Raw genomic sequence first — 27276 nt, forward strand, 5'->3', positions numbered from 1 at the left:
ACGGCCTCGAGTGCTAGAGCTTCTACGACTACTACGGCCGCTTCCTCGAGGTACGTTATTATTTATAGTAGCGGCTAGCTGCTATAGTTTCTATAGGCTATAGTATCTACTATACTAGGCCTAGTTAACTTATATAATATTCTTATTAAGTAACGCACTAATAATATTGTCGAGTGTGTTGCTGTTTACTTTAAAGTTAGTAGCGCGCATCTGTTCGCGGCGCATCTACGCGAAGGCCTCGTAGAATAGGCTAATTAGTATAATAAAGAAGTAGACTGCTTAATAGTCGCTAATAGCTAACTTAGTAGTGCTTAGCGCACTAAGCTTCTTCTTATAGTCGTTCTAGAACTTCTTAATATCCTTGCCTTCGTAGCGAAGAGTAGAATACTCCTAGAACAATATAAATTTAGTAGACCTACCGTTACTAGTATATTTCTTCTTAAGGAAGTCCTAGACTTCCTAGGATATAGATAGACTAAGTAGTAATTATTAAATATTACTAATATAGTTAGCAAAGATCCAGGTACGCGCTGTTTAATCTTTAGAGTCCTATTTATCTTAGCAGTCTTTAAACTCTTTAGAAGACTTACTAGAGTCCTTAGTAAGAGGTCGCTAGCGGGTGCCTTATATATAGCGCTAGACCGATATACCTTTAAGGGCGCCTTTAGCGGCGTAGGCCTATGCTAGATAATTCTCCTTATTCTTTAGCTTAGGAATATTGCTTATATAAGCGTTAGCGGTTATAGGGGGAGCTATTACTAATAGCGACGGCGATATAGAAAGAGACTATAGACTTATCTTAAGAGGCCGCCGATAGGCGCGCCTATATTCTAGTATAGCAGACAGCTAACACTGTTATTACGTATAACGACCGACTCGAGTCGGACTAGTATCTACTAGAATACTCGAGGGTAGTAGCGGCGACGATAATAGTATCGGCGCAATTTTTAGTAACGAGCGCTAGCTACGTAGCAGTCGGATTGACTATTAGAATACGTGTTAAATGCGTTAGAAACGCGGGGGGCTTATAACCACTTGAATGTAACTAATATATTCGAGAGAGACTATCTACGAGAAAGTCGGAAGAAGAAGTGCGGCAGTTGCAGCCTGAGGCATCATGCACGTGATACCACACCACACACACTCTTCAAGTCTTCGTTGCAACGCTTTTGCTCAAACCTCAGTAGTGACGGAGTGACTCTTGCCACAAGCTGTATGATACCTCCATGTGGCATAAGCACACGCGAGGTTGGCCCGTTGACGAATGCTGCTGCTACCGCACCACCCGCCAAAGTCACAAAGAATTTCCTCTCGTCGTCCATTGTGAATGTCTTGATTGCAATATCCAACATATCACCCTCTCCGCTAGCGATCACTGAGTACTTATGGACCACAGAAATTCCTTCCAGAGCGTGGGTCGCCGACCAATTTAATCGGAATTTCCTTCACCGCAGGAAGGAACGTACTCGCCACGCCGACCACATCATGTCTTCCAGTCATTAACTCACTGCCAATACGCTGACTCCGCAGCATCCTCCCAGAAGGGATGTTCAAGCACCTGTTGCATCGTCGGGCGATACGCGGGTTCAAGATGATTCGTTCTCGAAAGCAAATCCTACGTTGGCTCAGTCATCTCTTGACCCCAGACGCGCAGCCTGAGCGCAGGCCTCTCCGTAACTTCCAGATCCGTCGCCTGAGCTGCGCTGCGCAAGGCAGTCTTCCAAGATTCACCAGGGATGCGCGTGTATAGAGTCTCCGGAACAGGTCCAATGGCGAGTAAGCGCACTTCTTGCTCTGGTGCTTTCAGCAAGTCTTGATAGTTGTCTCGTAAAAACAATTCTCCGGCTCCAAGGATGTAGCAGAATTAGAGCCACCATCTCTGCAGCATTGAGCACGCTTCTTGACTTACAACTAGACCTACAGAGTGAACGTCAGATGCTCGGCTTGTTACTCCTATATACGCCTCCGGACGTCGCTACATTGGATTCCCCAAGGCACGTCGCGTGAGTCGGTTTAATTTACAAGCGATGTCAAAATCTCCCAGCACGACGCTGGTCACAACTTCCTTCCCATCATCATCATCTTCAGTCCAGTCCACGACATCTGCAGAAGCTTGTCAATAATGCAGCGAACGTGACATGCACCACCACAAATATAACATACCAGCGTGAATCCAACCTTTTGCGTTGCCATTGCCAGCATTCGCATAATCTTTAGTCTTTCCGGCGGAGGAAAGTCAAGATGATTTTTCATAAGGGCTAGAAGAGTGTCCCGGAAGGATAGAGAATTGATGTGTGATCGTGCTCGTAGAATCGACATGGATGTCAGGTTAGATGTTCTGTGACCGTGATGAGGCAGTTTGCTTCTTTCTGCACCTGAAGACTCCTCCGCCTCTGTGATTGTCGATTCTCATCTCTTCAACCGTCAATCCAGATCTGCCTCCATGGTGGCAGACGCATGTACTGTAAGACTTCTGAAGGTCGAGAGAGCGACCTTCAAAACTGTGCGATCAATTTTCCATCGTCTCGATGGTATGCGTTGATGTCAAGCCAAGGAAGGATGTCGCGAGCATTGGCGCGTCGACCAGGCGCCGATGTTCATTGGTCAGAAGAATACGGACGCTAGTGGCTGCTTCCATTGATTCACCCAGGGAACAGTCCCTGTGGTCCTTCTGCACGGCGCACGCGTTGAGCAGGTTCTGGACGTTGAACAAACGCTGGTATTGTCGCTTCAACAGCTTACGACGTTCCATAGGTACGAGAGTAGAGCACCATGAATGATCGCGTTCCGAGACTGCTCGTCCACCCTGAAACCATGCCGAGACAGACGTTATCAAGGCGAAAGGATTTGATCAGTAATGCGGCACGCAACCCTCGATCGCGACCGCGAAAAACGAGTGGGAAAGGGAGGAGACGTACATGGCGCAAGAGCAAGGACAGTATGTCACATCCAGCGAGCTGTGATATGTCATGGACATTAAGAAAGACGAGATGGCAACATTGGGACCGCCCGAAAGCCATATGTCACGTGCTAGGTATTCCGCGCGCCTAGAATCCTTCAAGGCACCAAGTGGCTGTGTGGCATTGTGGACGACACCTCACAGACATAGCGTTGGCCTTGGAGGCAGTCACCCAATGAGTGTGTATATTCGAAACAACCAAAACGCGGAAAGTGATGTATAAGAAGACCACAGGGCCAAGAACATCTGACAGCATTCTCACAGCCAGCAGCACTCAAGACTCACTCACTTACCAACATGGTTGCCAAGAGATCTTCTGACTCCGCACTTGCTGCACCTGCTCCGAAAGTCTCCCGCCGAATACAACCACAGCCAACAACCATGGCCGAGTTCATGGTTGACAACGTCGCAGATGGCGAAGTTGTGCACCAAGCATGCCTCCTTGTCACCGGCACCTGTCCCATGTTCGCCAACTCCAAGGACGACTATGTTTCAGTCGACTGTCGAGACTCGATGGGCTCTCGCTCGCAGATCAGTTTCCCCGTCGCTTATGGCAAATGGAAGGCGCTCGTCCTGCTTCAAAGCGGCATCAACGAACTCGAGTTCAAGCTTCATCATACTGGAGGTATCTCGTTCACCTCTCGCCTCGAAATCAACTATCAGCCACTCCTTCAAGTGCCACCGCTCCACCTCGCCATCATGCTTGCAAAGGACTCTCCATTGCTCATCGATTGTCCGCCCGCGAAATACGGCGCTCGCAGCTCCGCCCACTCCAGTCTCGATGCTGCAATCGCCAAGCTCCGCACGACGGCACTTATGTGGCAAGCACTGACCGCAGAAGACATGCGTCAGAAAGGTCTCGGCAGACGCTCATTCCGACTGGAAGAAGAATGGACATCTACCACTCTATCTTTGAGCAGCATTGCATCGAAAGGCGCGCAAGGTGTCCAGATGGGATCAGTCCCGAAGGTCCATATCATCCGCACCAACTACACTGTCGATGCGTTGAGAGATCAGAATATCGCTCAGCAGAATGCTCGAGGCGACCACCGCGAACACCTCCACAAGATCTTCACTGATGCCCTCAAAGCTCACGGTGGACCTTTCGACTCCAGCTGCCGTCCGGTCGTCGCAGGCCTGATCCTCGACTCGCACTACGACATTGAGCAAGACTTGATTCTGGGTCATGCTGCACTTGGATGTCACAACGCCAATGGCATCTCTCTTGGCATATTTGGCAGCCACACAACATACTCCTGGCCTCGAGCGATGGACGAGATCACATCTTGCCTCACAGATCCGATGGTCCCTGGTGACACTGTCGGCAATGACAACAACGAATGCAACACCATGGCTCAAGCATGCTTCGTAGGTCAGGGAGCATTCTTGCACGAAGTAGGACATGCATTTGGTGCTGATCACACCACCGGCATCATGGCTCGTGGTTACAGCGAATTCTGGGGCCATGCTTTCCTACCTGCCAACACGCCCGACCACCAAGCGAAGTGGGATCTACAGGATGCTCTTCGCTTCAAATGCAAGCCTCATTTCCGCCTCCCAGGTGACGAGCCTGTCACTGCAGCCTCCCTCGACGCCGGCATCACCATCGAGATAGACACCGACGAAAATGGCGCGGAAATCTTGAGGATCTACTCTTCAGCTGGTCTCGCGCTCGTCAGAATCACCAAGAACGGAGCTCCAACCGAGAACATCGTCCTCATGAACCCCTCATCATTCGGCATCTGCTCCGAATACCGCACCTCAACCCTCGACCTCATCAACCGCACCTTCCCCTTCGAAATCTCAGCCTTATCCCTAAACGGAAACCAAAAACTCATAAAAAACGCCTGGAACCTCTTCCTCTCCAAACCCTACATCAACATCCCCGGCACATCCCTCCGCCTCCGTAAACAAAGCATAAAATCCACAGCCATGGAAAGCGAAACCTACAACCCAGACGACCACCTCGAATGGTGCGTCCTCCTCCACAAACGCTCTTCCAACGGCCAAATCATCCGCGCCACTTCCATCGATCTCCGCGTCGGCTGTACCTTTGACGGCGCAGTACTCTACTACTCCGACGGCACACACGCCAACTGCGGTCCCCCTCCCCCTTACACCATCAACGGCGGCCACGCAAGTGAACACCACACCCTCCCGCAAACCTCCCGCATCACCAAAGTCGAAATCGGAGAGAATGGGGGTTGGGGAGGTCTTGATGGGATTCGAATGTATTTGGAGAATGGGGAGAGGTGGGGAGAGATCAATTGTAGGGATGAAGACATCCACGTTTTGAGGCCGGGGGAGGGTGAGAAGATTGTGGGCTTTTTTGGGACGTGTGGGAAGGTTGGGGGGGATTTTACGGTGGAGTTTGGGATTCTTACGAGGCCGGAGGAGGGGGAGGTGCCGGATTGCGTGTGGGATATGGAGGAGTTGCAGAATTTTGGGGCAGGTGGCGATGGGGAGAGTCGGAGTGAAGGTGGTGGGGAGAGTCAGAGTACTGTGTGGTAAACGGGGAATTGAGGCATATGGACTTTATGAACGCTAGCAAGAAAAAAAAACAGGCTGGGAAGGATAGTGAAGCGAAGAAACGAGCCTTGTATACAACAACCAGTCCAATCTGGGAGATGATCATCAGTATAGACCGAAAATAAAGCGCAGGCCACTTGGTGCTCTCAATTCCCTCGTCTCAATGCTTCCTACATCCCTCTATATCTCAAACTTCGCAGAACCTCTTCATCCGCGACCCAAACGTGCAGCTCTAATCTTCTCGTCTCGCACGTCACTCATCTATATAGACCCATACATAACCTGCCCTCAAAACACCTTATTCATAGCCTGATGCGCCAACTCCACCCCCAAAAACGTCGCAGCATTAGCCGGAACGGCCCTCGCCATCGCGGGTCCCAAACCCGGAAAAAACGCCCTCACACCCCCATTCCGATAAAGATTCCCCACACACTGCGCAATGCTCTCTTTCGTCTCCGCAGACTGTAATCTCGACTTCACCGTATCAACCGGGAACACAGCCGTCCACATCGCCACACCCGCCGCACCCCCGGCCGCCATGACCGCCGTCAAAGACAACTGTCCCGGCTTGCCCGTCACAGGATCTTTCGGCGTCAAATTCCGTTTCAGAATTTCATACGTCGCGAAATAAGCCGCGGAGCCGGGACCGTCGCGTGCTAATGTCATGAATGAACCGCGGTATACGGATTTGATCCCTCCGGTTTGGTAGAGTTGACGGACGACGTCCATGCCGCCGGAGTATTTTGGCTTTTCCCCCGGCGCGAGGGCTTTTTGGCCTTGGATTTGGAGGATGATCTTGACGCGTTCGAAGGGCGCGGTTATGGCTGTCATGGGGATGGCGGAGAAGAACCCGGCGAAACAGACTTGCGGGACGGTGTATTGGTTGTTTTCGACGACGGAGAAGGTGTTGACGAGTTGTTTTCCGACGCCGTAGGCCCAGAAGTTTACGGCGACTAGATGAGACACAGTACTTGTTAGAGAGTTCTTTTTTTTTGAGGAGATGGAGGGTGTGAGTGACTTACACATAGGCGTCACACCAACCAGCGGCGCAGAGACACCGGCATATAGCCCTCTCACCGGTCCTTCTCGTGCAATCGTCTTCCTCACCACATCCATAGCTCCCGTATAAACGCCTTTCTCCGCGGTCTGTAATCGCACTTTTACCAGATCGAAGGGATGTCCTACTACCACCGCACATACGCCTCCGACTCCTCCTGCTACGAAGTCGCGTAAGCTCTGGAAAGACTTCTTTGCCGTCTCTTCTGCCACGTCCTTGAGCTCTGCTGTTGATGTGGGGACTTTTTGCTTGACATCTTGGAGCGTTTGGTGTGCTTGGTTTTTGAGTTCGTTTGTTGAGGGAATTTGCTGTTTTAGGGGTTCTGTGTTGCCTTTTGCTGCTTCTTTGAGGGTTTCTGAGGTGGGCATGCTGGGCTGGACCAGCTAGGACTATGGACCGGACGTGTCGTGGCCTGGATCGCAGTTCGTGAAAGTCGGCTGGATGGGAGTGTGTCTCGTTCTGTGGAGGGGTTGGTGGTGAGTGAAGCGGAAATAGTGAGCCTGGTCAATCACATGTGGAAGTGAGAGTGTTCCTGTTTTATATGTATAGCAGATTCTAGCAGCGGAATATTGCATTGCATTGCATTGGCAACAGCTCTCACTCCCACTCGACCTCGGCTCAACAGAGTTCGCGGATGTGCGGTCCGGTCCGCCTCTTCTCCAGATCCCGATCAAAACTCGGGCGAGACATCTCCGGAAGCGACTTCATTCACGGTTCACCAATACAATTCAATATCGACTTACACGGGACAAAACAATCAGCCCTGCTTCGGCGTCTTGTGCTCAACGAGGGTGAGGATGTTTGGCTCTGGCCAAGCAGAGGAGGATGCGAGCATGGGTGGCACGACATACGTCCGCAGTAATGCGTGGTCAGCACGCATGAGCTGAGATATTCCCCTCACCCTGTAACACACAGGTCCAGCCGTCGAGTATTGAAAATACCACATCTGCGGTAGACGTCAGTCACGACATGTTGCCTCTCCTCCTCTCGGGCCTGCTTGTGGCCTTTGTGCTAAACATCATCTGCAAAAGGGCAAGCCTCGCAAGCAGGCGCAAGTTCTTCGAACAGAAACATGCATGTCAACCTCCAAAACACTACCTCGCCACACCATGGTGGGACCAGTATGGACTGAACCTCATGCGAAGCATGCTGGCTGCCGCCAAAAAGAGCCAGATTCTCGAATATGTCCACCTGCTGACCCAAATCCATGATCCTGAGAAACGGGGATTCGGGAACTTCGTCGCCGTCTCAAGATTTGGAACGAGAAAGACTGTCATCTCAAGCGACCCCGAGAACGTGAAGAGTGTGCTGACCCGCGCTGATGACTTTTTGGTGGAGCCGTCGAGATTGGCGGCATTTGAAGGCCTGCTAGGCAAGGGCATCTTCACATCAGATGGCGCTTTCTGGCAGCATTCGCGAGCTATGCTCAAGCCGCAGTTCGATAAGAGCCAAATCACGGAATTGGACCAGTTCGAACGACACATCTCCAAACTTCTGGCTCTGATTCCTGATGATGGAAGTACAATTGATCTGCAACCACTTTTCCATCGCCTCACTATGGACACCTCCACGGAATTTCTGACTGGCACCAGCGCTAACTCACTTGATGCAGACGAGGAAGCCTCTCAAGAGGCAAGGGACTTCGTCACAGCATTCGATCTGGCCATGGAGGCAGGGACCTTACACGCGCGGCTTGGAAAGCTCTACAACCTCTTCCCTCATCCCGCTGCTCGCCGCGCCAACGCCACATCACGAGCCTACATCCAGAAGTGGGTTGACCGTGCTTTGAAGAATCAAGCCGAGCGGGCAGAGAAAGCGAAGAAAGGCGAGCAGTATGTCTTCATCGACGAACTGGTCAAGCATGACGAAGTCGATCGCACCAGAGCCCTGAACGAGACCATGAATATCCTGCTAGCTGGACGAGACACAACCGCGACTTTGCTAACACACTTGTTCTTCAACCTTGCCAGAGAACCTGAAGTGTGGAGCAAATTGCTCGCCGAGATTGACGAGCTTAACGGTGAACTTCCATCCTACGAGAAGCTGAGAGATATGAAGTACCTCAGATACTGCACACAAGAAAGTAAGTCACACACACCCGCAAACCTCCTCTCAACAACCAAACCCTAACACCCCCCAGCCCTCCGCCTCCACCCCCCAGTCCCCATGCTCTCCAAAGCCGCCTCTCGCGACACAACCATCCCGCACGGCGGCGGCCCAGACGGCCTCCAACCCCTGTTCCTCGCCCAAGGCGACAATTTCTTCTACTCCACCTACGCCCTCCAACGAAGCGAAGCCATCTACGGCAAAGACGCAAACATCTTCCGACCGGAACGTTGGAGCGATGCGAATTTGCGCCCGTTCTGGGCATATATACCTTTCGGCGGCGGCCAGAGAGTGTGTTTGGGACAGCAGTATGCGCTTGCGGAGACGTATTATGTGACTGTGAGGATGATGCAGACGTTTCGGAAAATCGAGGATCGGGATGGGGGAGTGTGGGTTGAGAAGGTTGCGGCTACGTTGGGGAGTGGGAATGGGTGTTTGGTGGGGTTGTTGAGGGAGTGAAACAGAAGTATTTGTATTACTCTTTACGCCGTGAGCCAACCACTGCTTTGCTTGGAAAGCACACACACTCTCTCTCTCTTTCCATCATATCAACCCTCAGCTGGAGTCGGAGGGAGACCCAACAGCTCAGCTTCCTCTGAGTCAAGTGAGACAACCGGCTCATAGAATCATGCCTTGACATCCGCATACCTGTCAGACGGTCAGACTTCAGATCTCACATCCCCATTCACCCTATGAGATCGACCGCCTGGATCCGGAATTGGAAAACATCAATAATAGATCAGGGTATCTCATCATAACACAAACCTTACATCAAAACACCAACCTCCCAACCCCGCGCTCCCTCGCAGCATCCTGAACTCCCATCTCCGTCTTCCCCAACGCCTCTCTCCAAGCATCAATGACATCCTGCGAAAAATCCTCCGCCTCGTCAATCACCCAACCCAACCACTTCACCACCGAAACAGCCTTATCCAAATTTTTCTCATCAATAACCACAGCTTTCAAATACTTGATCAGAGCATCCACGTCATCATCATAAGGTCCCTCATCATTGAATTCTCGAATCCAAGCAGAGACTGCGTTTCGGAGTTCGGGTAATGTGCTCAGCTTTCGGCTGGTGAAGATGGGTTTGTCTGGTTTGGGGGGGAGGGTGAAGACTCTTCTGAAAGGAGTGGTGTCTTTTTGTTTAAGTTTCTTTCGGCGGTGCATGGACATGTCGATGCCTCCGGTGCGCTGGAGACGAGCTTGTCGCTGTTGTGCCAAGACTTCAGCACGCAGTTCTTCTGGTAGGGCGGCCAGGACTTCGGGGTCGAGTTCTTCGTCTACGCCGCCAGCAGCAGCACCAGCAGGTTTGAAAATGAAGTTTGACTGCGTTAATGTGTTATCGCTGTGCTGCAGGTTACGAAGCTTTCTTGATATCCCGCCACCTCTGGGTCTTCCACGACCACGTTTGACGGGAGGAGGGGGTGGCAGGATGCGTTTGGTCCGCGGTGATTGTGGTAGAAGAGGTTGCTCAACTCGTTTCGACACGGCTTGTGGTTGCTTATAGAAGCCAAGCACTTCATTGCGAACATCTTCTGGCAGAGCTTCGAGTATACTGGGATCGATCTGAGATTGTGGTGGCAGAGCTACGGCCGGTGACTGGGCTCGGGACGAATGGTTTGACTCGCGATGTTCAGCTACGTTTGGAGGCAGCGTTGGCTCTTCGGGCCTGGACTCCTCGTCCATGGATTGGATAGCAGCTGACGGCTTTGCTTGCCTAGCCAGCTTTGCTCTGATGTCTTCCGGCAGCTCTGCCAGTACACTTGGGTCTACTTGGGTTGGCAGCACAAACTGTGTGCCAAGGGTATTCAGCGGCTTCTTCGACGGTGTGCCGGGCTGCTCGACAGGTCTGAATGCTGCAGTCGGTTTGTTGGCTTCTGCGATTGCTGGCTTTTGAGGTGTGGTTGGATCATCTCGGATCGGGTCCTCGGTAGACATGGCGCGCTCGACGAGAGCCTTGGGTTTGGAAGGACCGGCGTTGAACTGCAGCCGCCTTTGACTGCTCTCATCGCCGCCTCCAGGCCCTGCTTTTATGGGTTCGAGCTTTTGCATTTGGATGCCAATGCCGCGCAGCTCGCCTGGCGAGATGCAAAAGGACTTCATCATTGCGGTGGTTTCTTTTGTTAGGACTGCGTGATCATTGGTGGCGATTCCAAGCTGCATGCTCTTGTTGAAGACATCACACTTGCCGTGACCTAGATGCTTGGGAGGATCAAGGGGCGCATCTGCTGCACGCTTCATGGCCTTCATGGTCAACTGCTTCCCTTTGACCCGTTCCTTCAACAGACGCTTGCTCAGCTCGCCGGACAGACCGTGCATAAACTCGTCCACTTGCTCCTGACTTTCGAATCGCACGCCCCAGTTGACTTCGGCAGAGACAGACTTTCGGATGACTTGATCGCCAACTTCAGTCTTGTCGATCCCGCGTGCGTACTCCCACAGCTTCTCGCCCGTCTTTGGTCCGAGCGTGTTGACCAGCCGCTCTTTTGACGTATCGCGAATGTCCTTGACAAGCTTGATGCCAATCTCTTCAAGCTTGCCACCGATACTGTATGCTACTCCTGGCAATTTGGTGACCTCAAGAGCACCCATGAAGTCAAGCACTTCCTCGGGTCGGAGCTGATATTGACCAGCTGGTTTTGCTTTTCGAAGCGCACACTTGGCCTGTAAGATATTGCCACCGATACCGACAGATACATTACATCCTGTCTTGGCAAGGACTTCCTCTCGCATGTCCTGGGCGACCGCATCCGCCTTCTTCTGCTCGCGATAAACAGCACCTTCATCTCGCTGAACGCCGTTCGAGCCACTTTCAGCAATGCAGATGGCGCTGATATCTACCAATGCCTCGTCGATGCTCACACTTTGCACAATACCGCCTGTGGCCATAATCACGTCGTAGAATTGCCGACTGGCCTCTTCGTAGCCAGGGAAGTCGTATGGCAACACCTTCAGCTCGGGACAAAGCTCCTGCGCTCGACGCATCCACATGCCATTACTGACACCAAATTTGCGAGCAGGGTAGTTGCAGCTGGCAATTTCTGATCCTGATCCGCCTCCGTGAGCGACCACTGCCGGCTTGTCCTTGTACTGTGGAAATTTCTTGAGCGATACCGCAGCGAAGAAGCTGTCAAAATCTACGTGCATGACATATCTTCTTTGGCCTGGCAACTTCTTCTGCCCAGCTTTCTGTGTGGAAGTCCTCTCTGCCGCCAAGGCCTGTAGCTGTGACTTGAGATCTGCTTTCCATGTTGATAAATGATGCAGACGAGATTCGCGATAATATTGCTCAAGAAAGTCAGGATGCACTACCGTTGACTTGCGAATTTTCGGGTCTGACAGGATGAGTGCGTTATGCTCCTCGGCTGTCATTTGTGCCAGCTTCGAGGGAGACACCGTCTTCCAGACATCAGACTGCGCTACGACTGCATGAGAGACATCTGGTTCCTGTGAAGCTTCTCTAGCACGAAGGACTGACGGCTTTTGAGCTGACTGTACAGATTCCTGGGGAATGTCGTCTCGAACTTGATCGGGCAGAGGCAAATCTGGATCGGTGGCTATGGCAGCACTGTCACTTGTTTCGACGGGTTCGACCGGTTGGTCCTTGACTGGAGCAGGAGGACTGCTCGGTGGCGGAGTCTGAGGTGCAGCAACCTCAGGCCGTTGAAGCGTGGTCCCCTCGACGGGCAACTCGCCAGCTTCGTACAATGCATTCTCCACGGAGCTCGGCAGATCATATTCGTCGTCTTCGATGTCCTCGATGTCTGGGGTCACGGTCTGCGTAAGCTTTGGAGGCTTCCTGGGAGGAAGCTGTGACGAAGAGGGCTGCTGCGAGCGAAATTGAGATGTATACCAGCTGGCATCAGTCTGCTCTCGATAGCCTGCCTGCTTCTTGCTGGCCTGGCTGACGACCTGGCCATTGTCAAATCCGATGACCTTTTGACCGACACCTTCGTCCACCACACGATAAGCATCCCATGGCAGCAATCTTCCAGCCTTGATGGAGTCCACGATCCAGGCAGGTTTGACGATTCTGTACCTTCGAAACTCTTCCTTCTTCTTGGGCGTCAGATTACTAGCAATGATGTGGGTAACCATGGTCTTGCCATCCAGATACTGAACAAAGCCGCCGCCGTGCTGCACGACCATGGTATGCAGATCATTGAGACTGGGCTGGGTGTAGCCATTCACATGGCAGACTAAGCCACGGAAGATCTGGGGCTTGTCGGCGCTCTGAGAGCGCAGCTCAGCATCCAAGTTCTGCAACTTGATCTTCTTGCGGCGGAAGTAGTCCGAGAAGCCGCCAAACTTGGACGGCTCATACTCCTCGCGCGTCTCATCGCCGGTGAACTGGTGGTTTTCGATGCTCTTCCTGACGCTGGCCGACTTCTTCTCCAGTCTCGAGCCCATATTCGCGTAGACGGCACATTATGGGCATTTGCTAGTCTGGCATGTGCGTGACGGTCGGCGTTGTGATTCCGAAATTGCGCGTTGCCACAGGTGAATGAGGTGAAGGGGAAGTGAAAGGCGGCGACGCGACGAAGATGACGTGCAGTGGTCAGTCTTAGCCGGGTCGGATATCGAGTCGGATATTCAGTCGGATAGACAAGCTGAATCAGGCTAGCTCGTCCTCCGAAATCTTGGCGTCGGCGTCGAGCTTTCGCAAAAAGTTCTGCCTTTTCCTCTTCCTGCACTGCCCAACCTCGGCGTCTCCCACCACCTTCAAGCTCGATACACTCGAGCCCAATCTCTCTACAGACCAACGAAGGTCGCACCCAGGAAATACCCAGCACATCTTTCACCTTACATCGCCATGTCCGCCATGGTGCCAATGGCCATGTTCGGCGTCGAAGTCCCACCTGGCGACGTCCTCACCGTCGGCAGCCTTGAGATCCCGTCCGCTTACCGTATCACCATGGCCGCCATCGATCCATCTGCTGAGCCAGAGGGCGAGGACGGCGCAGTCCCACGTGCGACTCTGAAAATCATTCGCCAGCCGCTCGGCCAGTACGATTCCGAAGACGATGAGGACGATGACGAGGACTTCGACATTGAACAGATGGAGGCCCTTCTTGGCGGCGGCGACGATTTCAGCGAGTCTGAAAGCGACGAGGAAGAAGTCAACGGTGGGCCCAGCGACCCAAAGAAGAGCAAGGCCGCCATGAAGGCTGCTGCCCAGAAGGAAATTCAGAAGCTGCTTGAGGAAGAGAGCGACATGGACGTCGACGATCTGCCAAACGGCGTCAACGGTTTCAAGAAATCCGCAAAGGCTTTGGGTAAAATGCCGGCCAGCGACGAGGATTCAGAAGAGTACGAGGATTCCGAGGATGACGACTTTGAAGAGTTTGTCATCTGCACTCTCGACCCAGCCAAAGTGAGCCCGTTCAATAAATGCTGAAAAACCTCATACTAATCTGCGCAGAACTGGCAACAACCACTCGATCTCACCATCGGCGAACGTGAGAACGTTCTGTTCAAGGTGTCTGGCACCCACAGCGTCTTCCTTACCGGCAACTATGTTGAGCCTACCCACAGCCATGACGACCCAGGCATGTATGACCCCGACAGTGACGAAGAGGGCGACTACGACCTCGAGCCAGACAGTGACGAGCTTGACGAGGAGGACGAGGAGGACGAACTTGATGACATGGAGGACCCACGCATCACTGAGGTCGACGACGAGAACTCGGAAGAAGAGGCACCAAAGCTTGTCGAGGCGAAGAAGGACAAGAAGGGAAAGAACAAGCGCCCAGCCGAGGAGGAGGTTGCCGATGGCTCCACCATCGATGACCTGATTGCCAAGGAAGCCCGAAAGGAAGAGAAGCTTTCCAAAAAGCAGCAAAAGAAGCTCAAGAAGAACGACGGATCAGCCACTGCTGCTCCCGAACCTGAGGCTCCTTCGTCCACCAAGTCGGACAAGAAGGTTCAGTTCGCCAAGGAGCTCGAGCAAGGTCCAACACCCACCAAGGACTCCAAGAAAGAAGCTAAGGCTGGTGGCATCAAGAAGGTCCAAGGCGTGACCATCGACGACCGAAAGGTCGGTACTGGCCCAGCAGCCAAGTCTGGTGACCGTGTCAGCATGCGCTACATTGGCAAGCTCGAGAAGGACGGCAAGGTCTTCGACTCCAACAAGACGGGCAAGCCATTTTCCTTCAAGCTCGGCTCGGGCGAAGTCATCAAGGGCTGGGATATCGGTATCGCTGGCATGAGCGCCGGTGGTGAGCGAAGAATCACCATCCCAGCCAACCACGGCTACGGTTCCAAGGGTGCACCACCCCAGATCCCAGGCAACGCGACTCTTGTCTTCGACGTCAAGCTGCTTGAGATCAACAAGAAGTAAACGAGTGGACCGACTCTGTACACCTTACGGCTGCTGTTGCTCTACGCGAGTTTTCGCATCGGTCAGCCTACTCCCAGACCCAAGTGCTGGAGGGAAGGACGGCTCGGCCTGGACATGCGAGATCTTGATACATTTCCCTTTTTCTTTTCTGCTTTTAGTGACTGATGATACCCGACTTGCATTGCATGTTCTTTTGCTCGCAGCATTTTGCATGCAGGAATGATGGGTTTCTTCAGATGTTTGTTGGTGGGTGTGTGTAAAAGTATCGATCGATGTTTGGGAGCAAAGCACGACGGGGAATGGACGGCGTTCTGGAGATATGCTAGTTTGTGGTTATCTGTAGTATGCGAATGGACATTGCTTGTTGAAAATGTCTGTTTGGTTTTATACTACTGCGTTGACGAAATTTTTCCAAAATCATAAAAAAAAAAGAAATTGAGAGACATGGTGGGAGGGACTGCAAAGTGCACACGACGCAAGCCATGCCTGCCCAGAGGCTTCGTTCTTCTCTTTTGACAAGCACAATGCCACAGTTCCTGGTCTGAAATCATCACCTAACAAAAAGTACTCTTGAGCCAACCGTATTTGCATTCGCGATCTCTTCGTTCTGGAGTCGGAGTCCGTAACGCAAATGTATGTTGCTCACTCAATATATGTTCGTACTGCCGCTAAAAAAGAAGAGAGAGAGAGAGAGAGAGAGAGAGAGAGGGTGACGAGAAGTTATGAGGAATTTTCTTGATCACATGTGTTGTTATAGTGATATGATTCTTTCGGGTTATACATATCGCTAACATGGCTAGTGCAACCGAGGGCTCAGATGAGGTGATCAGGAGGAGGAAAAGGAAAGAAGGGTATAGATTACGAACGCTGATGTTTAACCTTGATACATGTCTGTGATCTCGTCCTACGAAACTTGCGGAGCGGATGAGAGGAAGAAGAGTCGTGCTGGTGCTACTGGCTGCAGGTCGAGAGAAAACACCAATTCAATTCCGCACTGACGATTCGAGACTCGAGAAATTTACGAAAAACCCCACCGAACTACAACCAAGCGAGAGTGCATCCATTCCATTCCATCCTATCTCTCATCACCAACCATATTACCTCCCAAATTCCCAACCCCTTCCAAGTTCCATCCATCCTTGCCTCGCCCTGCCTCGCCTGTCGCACTCGTCCCATCACCCCGATTTCCCCCCAACTTCTAACACTGGTAAGCCTGACCGCGATTATTATAACAAACACCAGTCTGTCCATATCCATATCCAGAGTATCCATACTGGCCATTATTGTAACCATTGTAGTAGCTGTTGTAGTACGGAGAATACTGCCCGCCATTGCCGGAATTGTAGTTGTAGCTGTACGGGTAATACTGACCATTGTACTGACCATAACCTAGAAGTGAAGTGAAGCGTTAGTAAGTAAGAAGTGATTTTTGAATGGAAGGAAAAGAGGAGGGTCAGAAGCGTGGGGGGATGGATACGAGGAATACTGACCGGTGGAAGCGTAGTATTGGCCGTTGTTGTACTGGCCGTTGTTGTAATATGGGTACGTCTGGCCTTGGCCCCATTGTTGAGCTGGGCCCCATTGCTGCCAGCCTTGGGGCTTGTTGTCGTTTACGCCCTTGTTGTCTTTGGCGTTGTCTTTGGCTTGCTGCTGTTGATCAGCTCGGGGTTGGAGTTGGGGTTCGTCCAGTGGCTTGAGATTCGTTAGTTTCGCAGTCCTGCGATGCAGTAGTAGTGTGAAGCTTACACCTGGGAATGCGCCTGGAATTGGCTCGGGGATCGCGAGGGCTCCAGTGAGTGCCAGGGAGGCAATGGTGGCGGCGATGAGTTTGAGTTGCATTGTGAAGGATGGATGTCAACTTGTTCGGAGATTTTCGTTGGACTTCTGCGGGTGAGGGAGTTGTTGAGGTGCTCGGTGAAGCTGCTTGTGTTGCTGCTTGTTCCATTACTGTGTACTCGAACTTCGCTCTTATACCATTGGATTTCTCGGCTCTCCGAATCTTCGCAGCTTTGGGGCGGCTCAAGCCAAGCTAGCTTACGTCGCTCTCTGTATGCAGGAGCGCGTTTCAGATGAGGAGGCTCTTGCTGCATAGAAATCTGACGCGTATGCGCAAGACTTGTGAGGCAGCCTGATATCGATAGCGGATAGCCATTTGAGACTTGTGTCGTAGTTCTGGGGAGCCGAAATTTTTGTTCTTCGACTTGCGAAGGACATGCCAGCGCCTGCAGATTTTTGTTTCGTAATCGATGCGTTTCAAGTCAGCTGCAACAACCCAGGTTCTGTCTCGTGAGGAAAGCCATCATGCGGCTTGAACCGCACTGCAAGATGTGCAGTGCATAGGAAGTCCAGTCCTTCTTGCGGCAAAATCATTTACAGGTAGGTATCAGCACAGAGTCCATTAGTCGCGTGTCGAGCACTAGTAGAGACCTGAGTCCGCGGTACGAGAGGTAGCCAATTCTTCAGAAACCTTGCATTCAACACCTTCGATGTAGAAAGAGAGCCGTGTGTACTGAACTGGGGAGCAATACGTGTGATCAGAAGCATAACCGTGAGAGATTCCGCGTGGATGAGACTTGACATAGCATCCCGAGCCTCCACGCACAGTTCCAGGATTATTGTATAGAATTTCCGTGCCAACGCAACGACGTTGGAGGAGCATGTGGTGGAGATCCGAAGGCGTCGGGGCTTTCGACAGATGGTGACATGCAACGGGTCCCGAATGACGAATGCTTGAGTAAGTGCGTGAGTGGAACTGGTGGAGGTTCTACGAAGTGTCATTGAGAGTTTTTGCTCGGACCGGATAGAACTATTGATCCCAGACATCAGTCATGTGATATATACATATGGAGGCACTGGGCGACACCATACACCCCAGAGCTTCTGCAACTATCGTCACTCGTGCTTTGCTTTGCATCCTCCCCATCTTTGTAACAGTGACACCGTCTTTGCCCATTCCGAATAGTCCACGCAAGACTCATTCCCTTGACCTCGTGTCTCGCCATCGTGGAATCGTTCCTCATGCTTCGGCTCCGCAGGGACCATGCAGTCTGGACAGGTTTGAAACATCAACATCACCGGCCTATGCACTTCGGGCTTTGACATCGGGACACGACACTGCAAAATCTTCGAACATTCGACCCGTCTTACCCATCATCAGGGTCGAAGCTCTCCGCCCCAAACATTCTGGCCAAAGCAGTTCGGCAAGACTCTCTCTCCGCCACGAGTGGGGAAACTTCCACGCCTTGGCCGTGACGTTGAATGTGGAATGGGAGCTGTCCTACGTATATCCACTCGAGCGACGGGATATGCTCCGCATACGCTTCGACCTCATTCATCATTGCATTGCGGTGAGAGAGTTCGAATTTCTCCACTGTAACAGGTCAGTGTCGTTTCAGCATGGGCATTCAGCTGGACATTTCTCACCATGCGAAAGTTCCCAGTAAGGTTTTCGCCAATCTTCTGACTGGTCGCCGTCTGAGGGTTGGTTGTGATCAGTGTCATCATGTTCTGATACACCAACGAGGCTTGCATCCTCGTCGGCAGCAGGGCGGCCACTTGCTGAGTCATCTGATCGCTCGTCGCTCTGATGGTCGTTCTCTGGCCCGCCAGCATCTCCCGCCTCGCTTTCGTCCTCAGGATCACTCTCGTCGGCTACCTGTTCTCCTCTCTGCCTGCGCTCTTCGCGCTCGCGCTCGCGCTCCTTCTCTGCCCGCCGCGCATCACGAGACCGAGCTGCGTCAAACAATCCAATCTTTCGATCAAGTTCCGCGCGCTCCCACAGATCCACATCATCTCTGGCCGACTGCAAGACGTAGTAGTCCTCGTGATGGCCTGCTGACAAGACCTCATAGCCATCGCGGCACAGTGCAAGCCGTCGAAGGTTGGTCAAACGACTCAGATGCTCGCGAAGCTCTTCGTGGTCAATCAGCCATTGTGTACGAGAGCCATATTCGATGCCTACTGTAAGCCAAAGCTGCTCCAGCGAAGAAATTGTAGCTATGGCAGCAAGGCTTTGTGCAGAAATTGTGCCATTGTGCGGCCTAGTCTCATCATCCGTCCCAGGTCCTTCGTAGTTTAAAGCCAACGATTTCAGGTTGGTAAAGTTTCCAGTGGCGAGAGTTGGAATAATCTCATCATCTAGCAGAGTATCCGGCGTCGGACCGATTCTTAGTTTCTTGATGTGATTGTTGATCATGAGAAATTTTGCGACTGATTTTGCCTCATCCTCTTCGGATATTGTGAAAATAGACAGCGTCTGTAGTGTAGGACGGCATTCGGGTGTCAGATTGAAGCTACTGCGCCGCGGAATAAATCCAATCTGCAACTCGCGAAGAGGAGCACACAAGATCGCAGAGACCGTTTCAGGTGCCAGGTTGGTTCCACAATGAAAGGAGCGCAAGCACGGGAAATCTGGCCATGCGCCCGATACGGTGCTTCCTGCTGGATCCATGAAGTCTTGATAGTCCAACTTGAGCGATTCAAGTGAGGACGAACAAAGCTTGAGCAGCGCAGTCAAGAACTCCGAGAACTGCTCCGCGTTCCGATTTGAGTTATAAAGTGTCGTCTGTGATTCACCATCAGAATCATCTTCATCGTCAGGCTTCCATGCTGGGCTGACTTCCAGATGAAGAGATTTCAGAGGCCATTTTGGCCAGGCCCAATTCTCCTTCAGATGCAGAGTAATGGGCAAGCGCAGCGGCACACGATACAACTTCAGATGCTTGGCATGTGACAATCTGACAAAATCGAAGAAGTGCTGTCCTATAGAATATCGCTCCTTCCAGATGATGGTGTCGAGATTAGGCATGGCCGTTGGTAGCAACAACATGATGTTATCGCGATAGTCCTCATAGAGGAGCCTTGCCTGATCCCTTAAAGTCTTGACGAGATCAACATGTTCCTTCTGGCGAGCCTTATGTGATCCACTTCCGAAGACTTCATTATAGAGGTTGCGGTGTCGCATAGCAACCGCATATCTCGATGAAGCGTATGTAACCCGTCGAATGCAAGCTCCAATGTTCGGCTTCTTCTCTTCACTATTTCCACCCTTTCGATCGACAAGTTCTTTGTTCAGCTGAGCAACCAATCTACGGGCGCGGGCACTGTAGTCGAAAGCGACCTCGGCGAACTGAGCCGTGCGAGCGAGTTGTCTGCACTCGATATTGACTTGAGCGAAATTTGCAAGCGAACTCTTGTCGTTGGCCAGCAACTCGACGATGTCTGCTAGGATCTCTGAAGGGAGTTGGAGGAGCCGACTTGTACAAGTGCGAGACCTCGCCATGGTTTTGTCGAGAAGAAGGACGGATCGCTCGCCGACTTCTTTGCCGTACTCGTTACGTCCGCCGGCACCTAAGGTGGTCATCATGAGAATCATTACATCGTCGTCCATGACGGCAAAGCCTCGAGGTGAACAGCTCCCGGAGTGAGCTGTACTGCGAAGAAGGAAATGAGGAAGGTAAAGAGTGTGTTTGTTTACAAGCTCGGAAGGTGTCTAAAGAGTTGCTAAGAGATGGCCAAGTGATGAGCGCTTGCTATCATTTATTAGACAGTGCATTCAGCTTCAATATTCCACATCCCTTCGAAGGTGTAGGTAGAGAGGGGGTCAAGGGGTGTGTAAATAGAGAAGCTGATTACTAGAAATAGAAGGCTTCTGGCCCTGGCGCACGGCACCCAGCCACTTCCGTAGACCACTTTATATACGAATAACTCTATAAGTATAGACCCGATTAATAAGGCGATTAACAGTCTAAATAGCTAGGACAATCCTAATATCGCTACTACTACTACTAGGACTAATAAGGTAAACTACTATATACTTTCTAAGCGCTAGAAAGGTATCTAGAGTAGCAAATAGGCCTAATACGAAGACAAGCGATTACTAAGCAATCCATAAGAGGCTAAGTTAGTCTAATATATTAATAAGTTAACTAACTTAGGCCTACTACCGACTACTTAAATAATACGGAATTTTACTAGGTAGGTTTATAGTTAGGAGCCTAATAAGAACTAGCCTACTAAGTTTACTAAAAGGCACTTAGATATATTGTCTTCTAAGTACCTTAGTAACCTAGATAAGGCTCGGAAGAAGGCTAATTTATAGTCCTCGTATACTAACTACTTTACTAGGTAAGAAGTAAAAATAAAGAAATATAAAATTAAGTCTAAGAATATATATAATATAGATAAAAAGGGATTTATAATAGATATACTTAGTAAAGCTAGAAGGATCTTTATAAACTAGGCATTATTAAGTAGCTAGCTAAAGGGATATATCTAGGATAGTAACTTCAAATAGAATCTATAAAGCGTTTAAAAGAAAACCGTACGGCTCCTATATAACCGTCCGGTATATAAACGAGAATAACAAATTCGGATTTATAGAAATATAACTATATACTAGATAGATAAACCTTAAAAAGCTATTCTACCGTCTACGTAATAATAAGAAGAAAATATATCTCTATATATAGTACTCGCTAATATAGATGCTATAGGCTATATTTACTATATAATAAGGCTAGTTATCCGGTAAACCTTAATTTTTACAAAGATTTATAGCCCTTAAGGGCAAGGCAATAGTAATAACTCCTATTACTAATATTTAAATACTTTAAGGGCCGAGATATAGGCCTATATAAGGGCCTCGCTATTTCGAATATCGGAATATATAGATTTTTACTATTACCTTACCTTTAAGGGTACTAGTAAACTGTAAACGCTAAGACTTTTATCGTAATCTACGTTTCCTTAGAGTAGTTAGAACGCGATAAATTATAATAACGCCCTATCGCGTACTATCTTAGGCCTAGAGGTCCTTACTAGAGGCGCTAGGAAGGGCCTTAGTACCTTTATATTACTATACTACTACAGGGATATTAAGCTATAGCCTTAGAGTGTAGATAGCTATATTCTACCTACTAGTTTTATATAGGTTTATATTAGGCTCGTAGGCGAAGAATTAGGTAGAGTGCTCGTAATTAGTTGTCGGTAAGTTTAGAAGCTAGCCCTATTCTAATTACTAATATATTACGTATACTCGGTCGTAATATAATCCCTATTTATTACATTTACGCAACTTAATTCTTTATGCCTACGAGCCTGAATGGAGGTAGTAGCTACCACTCCGGCTGCTTTCGACACTTCAATTCTATCTTTTCTCCCTTCAGCCTATCGATATCATTCGCAGCAATATCTGTCATCGGAGACAGGCTCTTGACATGCCGGAACAATCCGACGCGCTGGCTCCGCCTAGACTGCGCGATGGAGCAGCAACGCGTCCGTGAAATACTTCCGGCCTATACCCTTCGGACTTCATCCCTCAAAATGCCACAGTAGTCCTGTTGGCACCGGGAAACTTCTGCTGCAATCCGCTCAACTAGTCTTCTCCCCCTTCTGTCAACGCGTCCCACGAAGGACAACTCAGGCTCAAGATTGGCGCTGCCAGAGCGTCAAGAATGAGCGTTCAAGGCTTGGTCAGCGTGGCGAAGATGTTGTTCGTGTACGACGGCGCGGCGAGCTTGACAATTTGAAGCGCGAAGCACAGCAGATTATTGCCCTCCAGCAGATTCGAGAGATTGAGTAGTCCACCCACTGGGTCTGACAGGTCTACGCCAGCGAAGGAATTGACACGTCCCAAATTGCCCCCAATACTGGCCAGCTGGGGATACTGCAACGTCCACGACACGAGATCGAGATTGAGTTGGACCAATCCCCAGTCCAGAGGCACTTTGTAGAAATTTTGAGGTATCCTTTCCCAGCCTTTTTGATACGTGAAATTGGAGCCCCTGCCAGTCACGCCAAAGAAGCTCTTCAAATTCTCATGAGTGAGCTGGCCCTCCGGATACTCAGTCGAATGGTTGGCAAAGAGACGAAGGGCGAAGAGGTATCCGGCATTCCTGGCAATAAATCCTGTCAAGGGCCCGTAGTCGAAATTTGGATTTGTCGCTATTGACTCGTCCATCCTTCTGGCGGCGTATGTGGCCATGACCTCTGACGTGAAAGTCTGGCCCCTCTGGAAGCATCGAATACAAGTTCTCGAACTTGGTCAAGTTCATCGTCCAAGCATCGCCGGTCACGTAAAGATCATCGCGTGTCGGAGAGGAGTCCGATTCGATGAAGTTGTGCGAATAGTCGAGCCCTCGAGGCGTGCCAAGAATTCCCAGAACACCGCCGAGCAAGTTCTGTACAGCCGTGTTGTTGGAGCCAATCGATAATGATGGATTGAGCGAAAGGGGTGCTCCAGCCCACACAACGCCCATTACTGCAAGAATCGTGGCTAGTTCAATGCCCATTCCGTATACCTTGTTGATCGCTGCAACGGCTTCGGCGAGAGAAACAATGCCATCTCTCGAGATGTACCCGTGATTGGCGAGCGCGTTGAGTCCTGAGACGTAGTCAGCAAACCTTTGCACCCAAAACTTCGACGCGCATCTTCTACCTGGGCAAGGGCCTCTTTGATCGCCTTCTTTCGGGGGCTGGTAGGCATGCCTTCCAGTTACGTCGACGGGCGTATCGAGAGAGTTGATCAGGAATCGTTCGTGTAGGCTGTGCGCTGCATGGTGTCGATCTGTCCGATCAGAATGGCGATGTGCATGAGCTAGTGGTGTTGTTCCAAGACAAAGGAACCCGAGCAAAAGTGATGCAGGCATATTTGCAATGCTGCTCAACTCCTGTAAGTGTAGACATCTTCGTTTTTACCCAGTGAGATGCCCTGATAGGTGCTTTGTCACTGGCGTTCCGCGTGTACGGTTGAATCACGGCATCATTGACGCTGGTACCTTTCCGACAACCAAGATCCTGGCTTCGCGGCTCCGGTCCGTGAACAGTGCTCGCCTTATACACGCTATACACGCTGTACACGCGAACGGGAGCCGATGCGTGGGATTCGGACCAGGTGTCGGCAACAGCTTCTTCAGCGATGTGGGTATGCTCGTGCTAAGATGCTGACTGCCTCATCTCAGCCGTAGTGCCTCCGGATAGACGATAGACAGGCACACGCAGAAAGGAAGAGAATGCTACCCTCACAGCCAAAGTCACCTTGTGCGCAGCTCAAAATTGTACCATCAAACAGCAACTCAGTAAGCGCCTCCTCTTCTTTCACAGTCAAAGGCAACCATCAGCTTACGCATCCCAGCCACCAACAACACGACAGATACAATATGCTCCAGACCAGCACGCGATCAAACTCACATCGTCTCTTATGCGGGAGTCATTGGATGTGCTATCGCGCTGATCGTATATCTTATTAGAATGATCTCAAAAGTCTCATTTCCATGCTACGAGGAGATGCGTATATATAATCAACTCTGGTGGGATAACGCCGTCATTATATTCGCAATGGCCGAGATCATCGGCGTGAGCAGTCTCAGTATCGTGCTCGCTAACTTAGGCCTGGGCAAGGACGTCTGGACCCTACCATTCGGAAACATCTACAAGATCCTAAAGATCTACTACGTCGACGAGGACTTCTACCTGACAGCTCTCCCGCTTGTCAAAATCTCCATGTGTCTGAAGTATCTGAGGATTTTCCAGAACCCGAAGTTCAAGAAAGCGACTTGGATCGTCATTGCGCTCAATGCTGCCTACGGACTCGCTTTTCTTCTTATCTCTCTCTTTCAATGCCGACCGATGAGCTGCGCTTGGACTCATTGGGATTTGGAGCACGATTGCCATTGCAACAATATCAATGCCCAAGGCTGGACGTCAGCAGCTTTCAACATGATTGTGGGTGAAAGCGCTCCAAGACGCGTGCAGACCTTTGCTGACAGTGCTCCTCTCTATAGCTTGATGCACACACCCTAGGACTCCCTCTCCCGATGCTGTGGAAGATGAACCTGAACAAAAGAAAGAAATTCCTCGTCATGCTCATGTTCAGTCTCGGCTTCTTCGTCACAATCGTCAGCATCCTCCGTCTCCAAGTCCTGATCGAATTCGGGAATTCTCGAAACCTGACCTGGGACTACCGAGCAGTCGGATACTGGAGCACAATCGAACTCCACGCCGCAGTCGTCTGCGCTTGCATGCCTGCAATCCGCAACTTCATCCGACGCTTCCATCCCAGACTCATGGGCTCTACGGCAGAGGCATCCGCACATATGAATCAGTCTGCTTTGTCCGGACCGACAGCTGTGAATAGTGGGATGGATAAGAGCGAACCAGACATTGTGGTGCGGAGGAGAGACATCGAAGAGGTCAACTTCATCCCATTGCAAGATGTGCGGACTACCAGTGAACCGCGGACTGCGAGCGTTCCTGTACACAGACACTGGCCTACGGATCAGAAGAGGAAACTTTTGGGGTCACGCCGGCGTCGTCTTTGGATCGATGATGATGCAGGCTCGGAGTTGGTCTTCACGTTCACATTTTTCTACTACAAATACCCCAAGCTTCTTCGAGCGTGTCTCGTTTACAGGCATCTGTGATGCTCTAGAATTTCATAATACAGCATGATTCTTTAGTAAGTAGAAACAGGCAAACAAACTAGACTACTCTTGGACCTTTTAAATAGGGCAAATACGGCTTTTTCTTAGTATTTAGTAGCTAGCTTTATAGCGCTCTTAATAGCGGCCTTGTAATCTACTAGGTTTAGTTATTTAATTAAGCGGCTATATATAATCTTATTAAGCGGCTTCGTAAAGCTATTAGTAATCTAGTCGTATATACTAACCTATTCGACGATAGTAGAACTATTAGTAATCTTCTTTCGAATATAGTAGATACGAGTATCTATATACTTCGTATAGCTATTAATACTAGTCGACTTAGTAATAGTAATAGCGGCCTAATTGTCCTTATAGAGCGTAACTAGAAGAATATAGTCCTTATAGGCTCCGACGGTACTTTCTTCGGCTTTAGCGCTATTATAAGGTAATATAGTAGTAAGAGGTTACTAGTAACGTAGACTATAGCAACGGTATATACTATCTCTAGTAGTAGATCGCTTATAAGGGCTATTTTCGAAGCAGTATAAGGATAACTATGCTCTATCTTATTACTAGCTCTTACGTTCTTTATCCTAGTCGTATTTTCGTTTAGGAGTGTTGCTAGACTAAGGACTAACATCTAATATTGCAAAAGATAGAGGCGATTGTCTAAAGATTTTAGTATACTACTCTTCTAGGCTGTAGCTACTAAAGTTTGCTAATAGAGTCCCGATATAGTAGTATAACCTATTCCGGATTAGAATAGCCTTAGCTAAGGTAACGATTAGGGTTAAGAAGGAGGGTATTCTTAGTACGACGGCTTGCCTAATTAGTTAACTAGATAGACAGGGGTTGACTCTAATATTAATACGTGTTGCTAGCACTATAGGCCTATATATAGTCGCTGTTTTAACGACGTTACTGTCGCTATATTAACTCTGCCTCTTATTGCTATCGCTATATTATCTCTACCTCTTGTTACTATCGCTATATTATCTCTGCCTCTTATTGCTATCGCTATATCGATTAGAAGTCCTTCTCTTGCCCTTTATCTTACGTATCGCGTCGTCGTTGTCTATCTAGTCGTATTAGGAAGCTACTAATGCCTCTAATCTAAGGTCTATAACTCGTAACGGCCGCTAAGGCGTTATAAGGTCGACAAAGGACGTATTCCTAGGCGTGTCGCCTATTAAATCTACCTCTTTAACTAAGTCGATATCTATAGGCTATACCGACTGTATATCTAGTAGCGACTCGCGACGTAGCGGCTCGAAGTAAGGGCGCGTAGGTAACGATAATAGAGCCTAATTAACACGCTGTTATTGTCGCTATCGCGGCGGCCGCGCTATAGCTAGCGCTCGGAAGGTTGTTATTATTATCGACCGAGTTAGAGTCGTCGGCTACGCTAGAAGGTATAAGGTCTACTAGCGCGGCCGCTTACTTGTAAAGGTAACCTTAGGGGCGCCGCTCTCGTAGTAATTAGTAATTAAGTAGTTAGTAAGGCTATATAGCGTATCCTTAACCTTACGAAGGAAGCCGCGTATATAGCTATCGCGTACTACTAGATTAACGGTCTTATCGTCGCGAATACGATAGAAGTGTTAAGATAGGCCCTCGGCGGCCTCGTTATAGTACGACCTTAAATTACGAAGATATAGGTCTCCTATAGTCTATAGCTTCCGTATATCTTCGTAGCCTTCTAGCTATAACTAATCGCTGTCTCGCTACTTCTAATATAGGCTTATCTTTATAGAATTAAAGCTAGTATACTAATTAACGTATACCTATTATTGCTAGAGTGTTAATAGCGTAACAAACAGGTAGAACCTAAGGATATAGTAATAAGGTAAGTAGGTTTGAA

General features: G+C 50.0%; 11 protein-coding genes across 11 annotated transcripts; 5 read left to right on the forward strand and 6 right to left on the reverse strand.

Annotated features, from left to right (window-relative positions):
• Positions 1-1068: 1068 nt before the first annotated feature.
• Positions 1069-2253, reverse strand: MYCFIDRAFT_176160 (uncharacterized protein; the record flags this gene model as incomplete). The annotated part of the gene is made up of 8 exons (XM_007929971.1): positions 1069-1107; positions 1134-1360; positions 1392-1558; positions 1620-1800; positions 1836-1845; positions 1875-1917; positions 1980-2112; positions 2139-2253. The coding sequence occupies 8 exons, from the start codon at positions 2251-2253 to the stop codon at positions 1069-1071; spliced, it is 915 nt and encodes a 304-aa protein (XP_007928162.1).
• Positions 2254-3256: 1003 nt separating this feature from the next.
• MYCFIDRAFT_35595 (uncharacterized protein) lies at positions 3257-5470 on the forward strand (the record flags this gene model as incomplete). The annotated part of the gene is made up of 1 exon (XM_007929744.1): positions 3257-5470. One exon carries the CDS (start codon positions 3257-3259, stop codon positions 5468-5470), a length of 2214 nt encoding a protein of 737 aa, XP_007927935.1.
• A 306-nt stretch (positions 5471-5776) lies between these two features.
• MYCFIDRAFT_35189 (uncharacterized protein) lies at positions 5777-6913 on the reverse strand (the record flags this gene model as incomplete). Its single annotated transcript, XM_007929737.1, has 2 exons — positions 5777-6441; positions 6511-6913. 2 exons carry the CDS (start codon positions 6911-6913, stop codon positions 5777-5779), a joined length of 1068 nt encoding a protein of 355 aa, XP_007927928.1.
• A 601-nt stretch (positions 6914-7514) lies between these two features.
• Positions 7515-9110, forward strand: MYCFIDRAFT_140424 (uncharacterized protein; the record flags this gene model as incomplete). Its single annotated transcript, XM_007929972.1, has 2 exons — positions 7515-8628; positions 8686-9110. The coding sequence occupies 2 exons, from the start codon at positions 7515-7517 to the stop codon at positions 9108-9110; spliced, it is 1539 nt and encodes a 512-aa protein (XP_007928163.1).
• On the reverse strand, positions 9109-13064 carry MYCFIDRAFT_204073 (uncharacterized protein; the record flags this gene model as incomplete). Its single annotated transcript, XM_007929973.1, has 1 exon — positions 9109-13064. The coding sequence occupies one exon, from the start codon at positions 13062-13064 to the stop codon at positions 9423-9425; it is 3642 nt and encodes a 1213-aa protein (XP_007928164.1). The 3' UTR covers positions 9109-9422.
• Positions 13065-13105: 41 nt separating this feature from the next.
• MYCFIDRAFT_208168 (uncharacterized protein) lies at positions 13106-15987 on the forward strand (the record flags this gene model as incomplete). The annotated part of the gene is made up of 5 exons (XM_007929974.1): positions 13106-13126; positions 13155-13174; positions 13217-13250; positions 13279-14028; positions 14077-15987. The coding sequence occupies 5 exons, from the start codon at positions 13106-13108 to the stop codon at positions 14992-14994; spliced, it is 1743 nt and encodes a 580-aa protein (XP_007928165.1). The 3' UTR covers positions 14995-15987.
• Positions 15988-16192: 205 nt separating this feature from the next.
• MYCFIDRAFT_197689 (uncharacterized protein) lies at positions 16193-16833 on the reverse strand (the record flags this gene model as incomplete). Its single annotated transcript, XM_007929975.1, has 3 exons — positions 16193-16383; positions 16485-16686; positions 16741-16833. 3 exons carry the CDS (start codon positions 16831-16833, stop codon positions 16193-16195), a joined length of 486 nt encoding a protein of 161 aa, XP_007928166.1.
• Positions 16834-17761: 928 nt separating this feature from the next.
• On the forward strand, positions 17762-18616 carry MYCFIDRAFT_183144 (uncharacterized protein). The gene is made up of 2 exons (XM_007929976.1): positions 17762-18364; positions 18418-18616. Exons 1-2 carry the CDS (start codon positions 17838-17840, stop codon positions 18455-18457), a joined length of 567 nt encoding a protein of 188 aa, XP_007928167.1. The 5' UTR covers positions 17762-17837; the 3' UTR covers positions 18458-18616.
• Positions 18617-18910: 294 nt separating this feature from the next.
• MYCFIDRAFT_165651 (uncharacterized protein) lies at positions 18911-20537 on the reverse strand (the record flags this gene model as incomplete). Its single annotated transcript, XM_007929977.1, has 1 exon — positions 18911-20537. A coding segment is annotated over exon 1 (1473 nt), but the record flags the coding sequence as incomplete, so codon positions are not given.
• A 1919-nt stretch (positions 20538-22456) lies between these two features.
• Positions 22457-23642, reverse strand: MYCFIDRAFT_79994 (uncharacterized protein; the record flags this gene model as incomplete). The annotated part of the gene is made up of 2 exons (XM_007929916.1): positions 22457-22902; positions 22982-23642. The coding sequence occupies 2 exons, from the start codon at positions 23640-23642 to the stop codon at positions 22457-22459; spliced, it is 1107 nt and encodes a 368-aa protein (XP_007928107.1).
• Positions 23643-24004: 362 nt separating this feature from the next.
• MYCFIDRAFT_118485 (uncharacterized protein) lies at positions 24005-25073 on the forward strand (the record flags this gene model as incomplete). Its single annotated transcript, XM_007929978.1, has 3 exons — positions 24005-24071; positions 24128-24717; positions 24777-25073. Coding segments are annotated over 3 exons (954 nt in total), but the record flags the coding sequence as incomplete, so codon positions are not given.
• Between the last annotated feature and the right edge of the window lie 2203 nt (positions 25074-27276).

The sequence above is a fragment of the Pseudocercospora fijiensis genome, assembly GCF_000340215.1.
Source record: "Pseudocercospora fijiensis CIRAD86 unplaced genomic scaffold MYCFIscaffold_6, whole genome shotgun sequence".
Taxonomy (NCBI): domain Eukaryota; kingdom Fungi; phylum Ascomycota; class Dothideomycetes; order Mycosphaerellales; family Mycosphaerellaceae; genus Pseudocercospora; species Pseudocercospora fijiensis.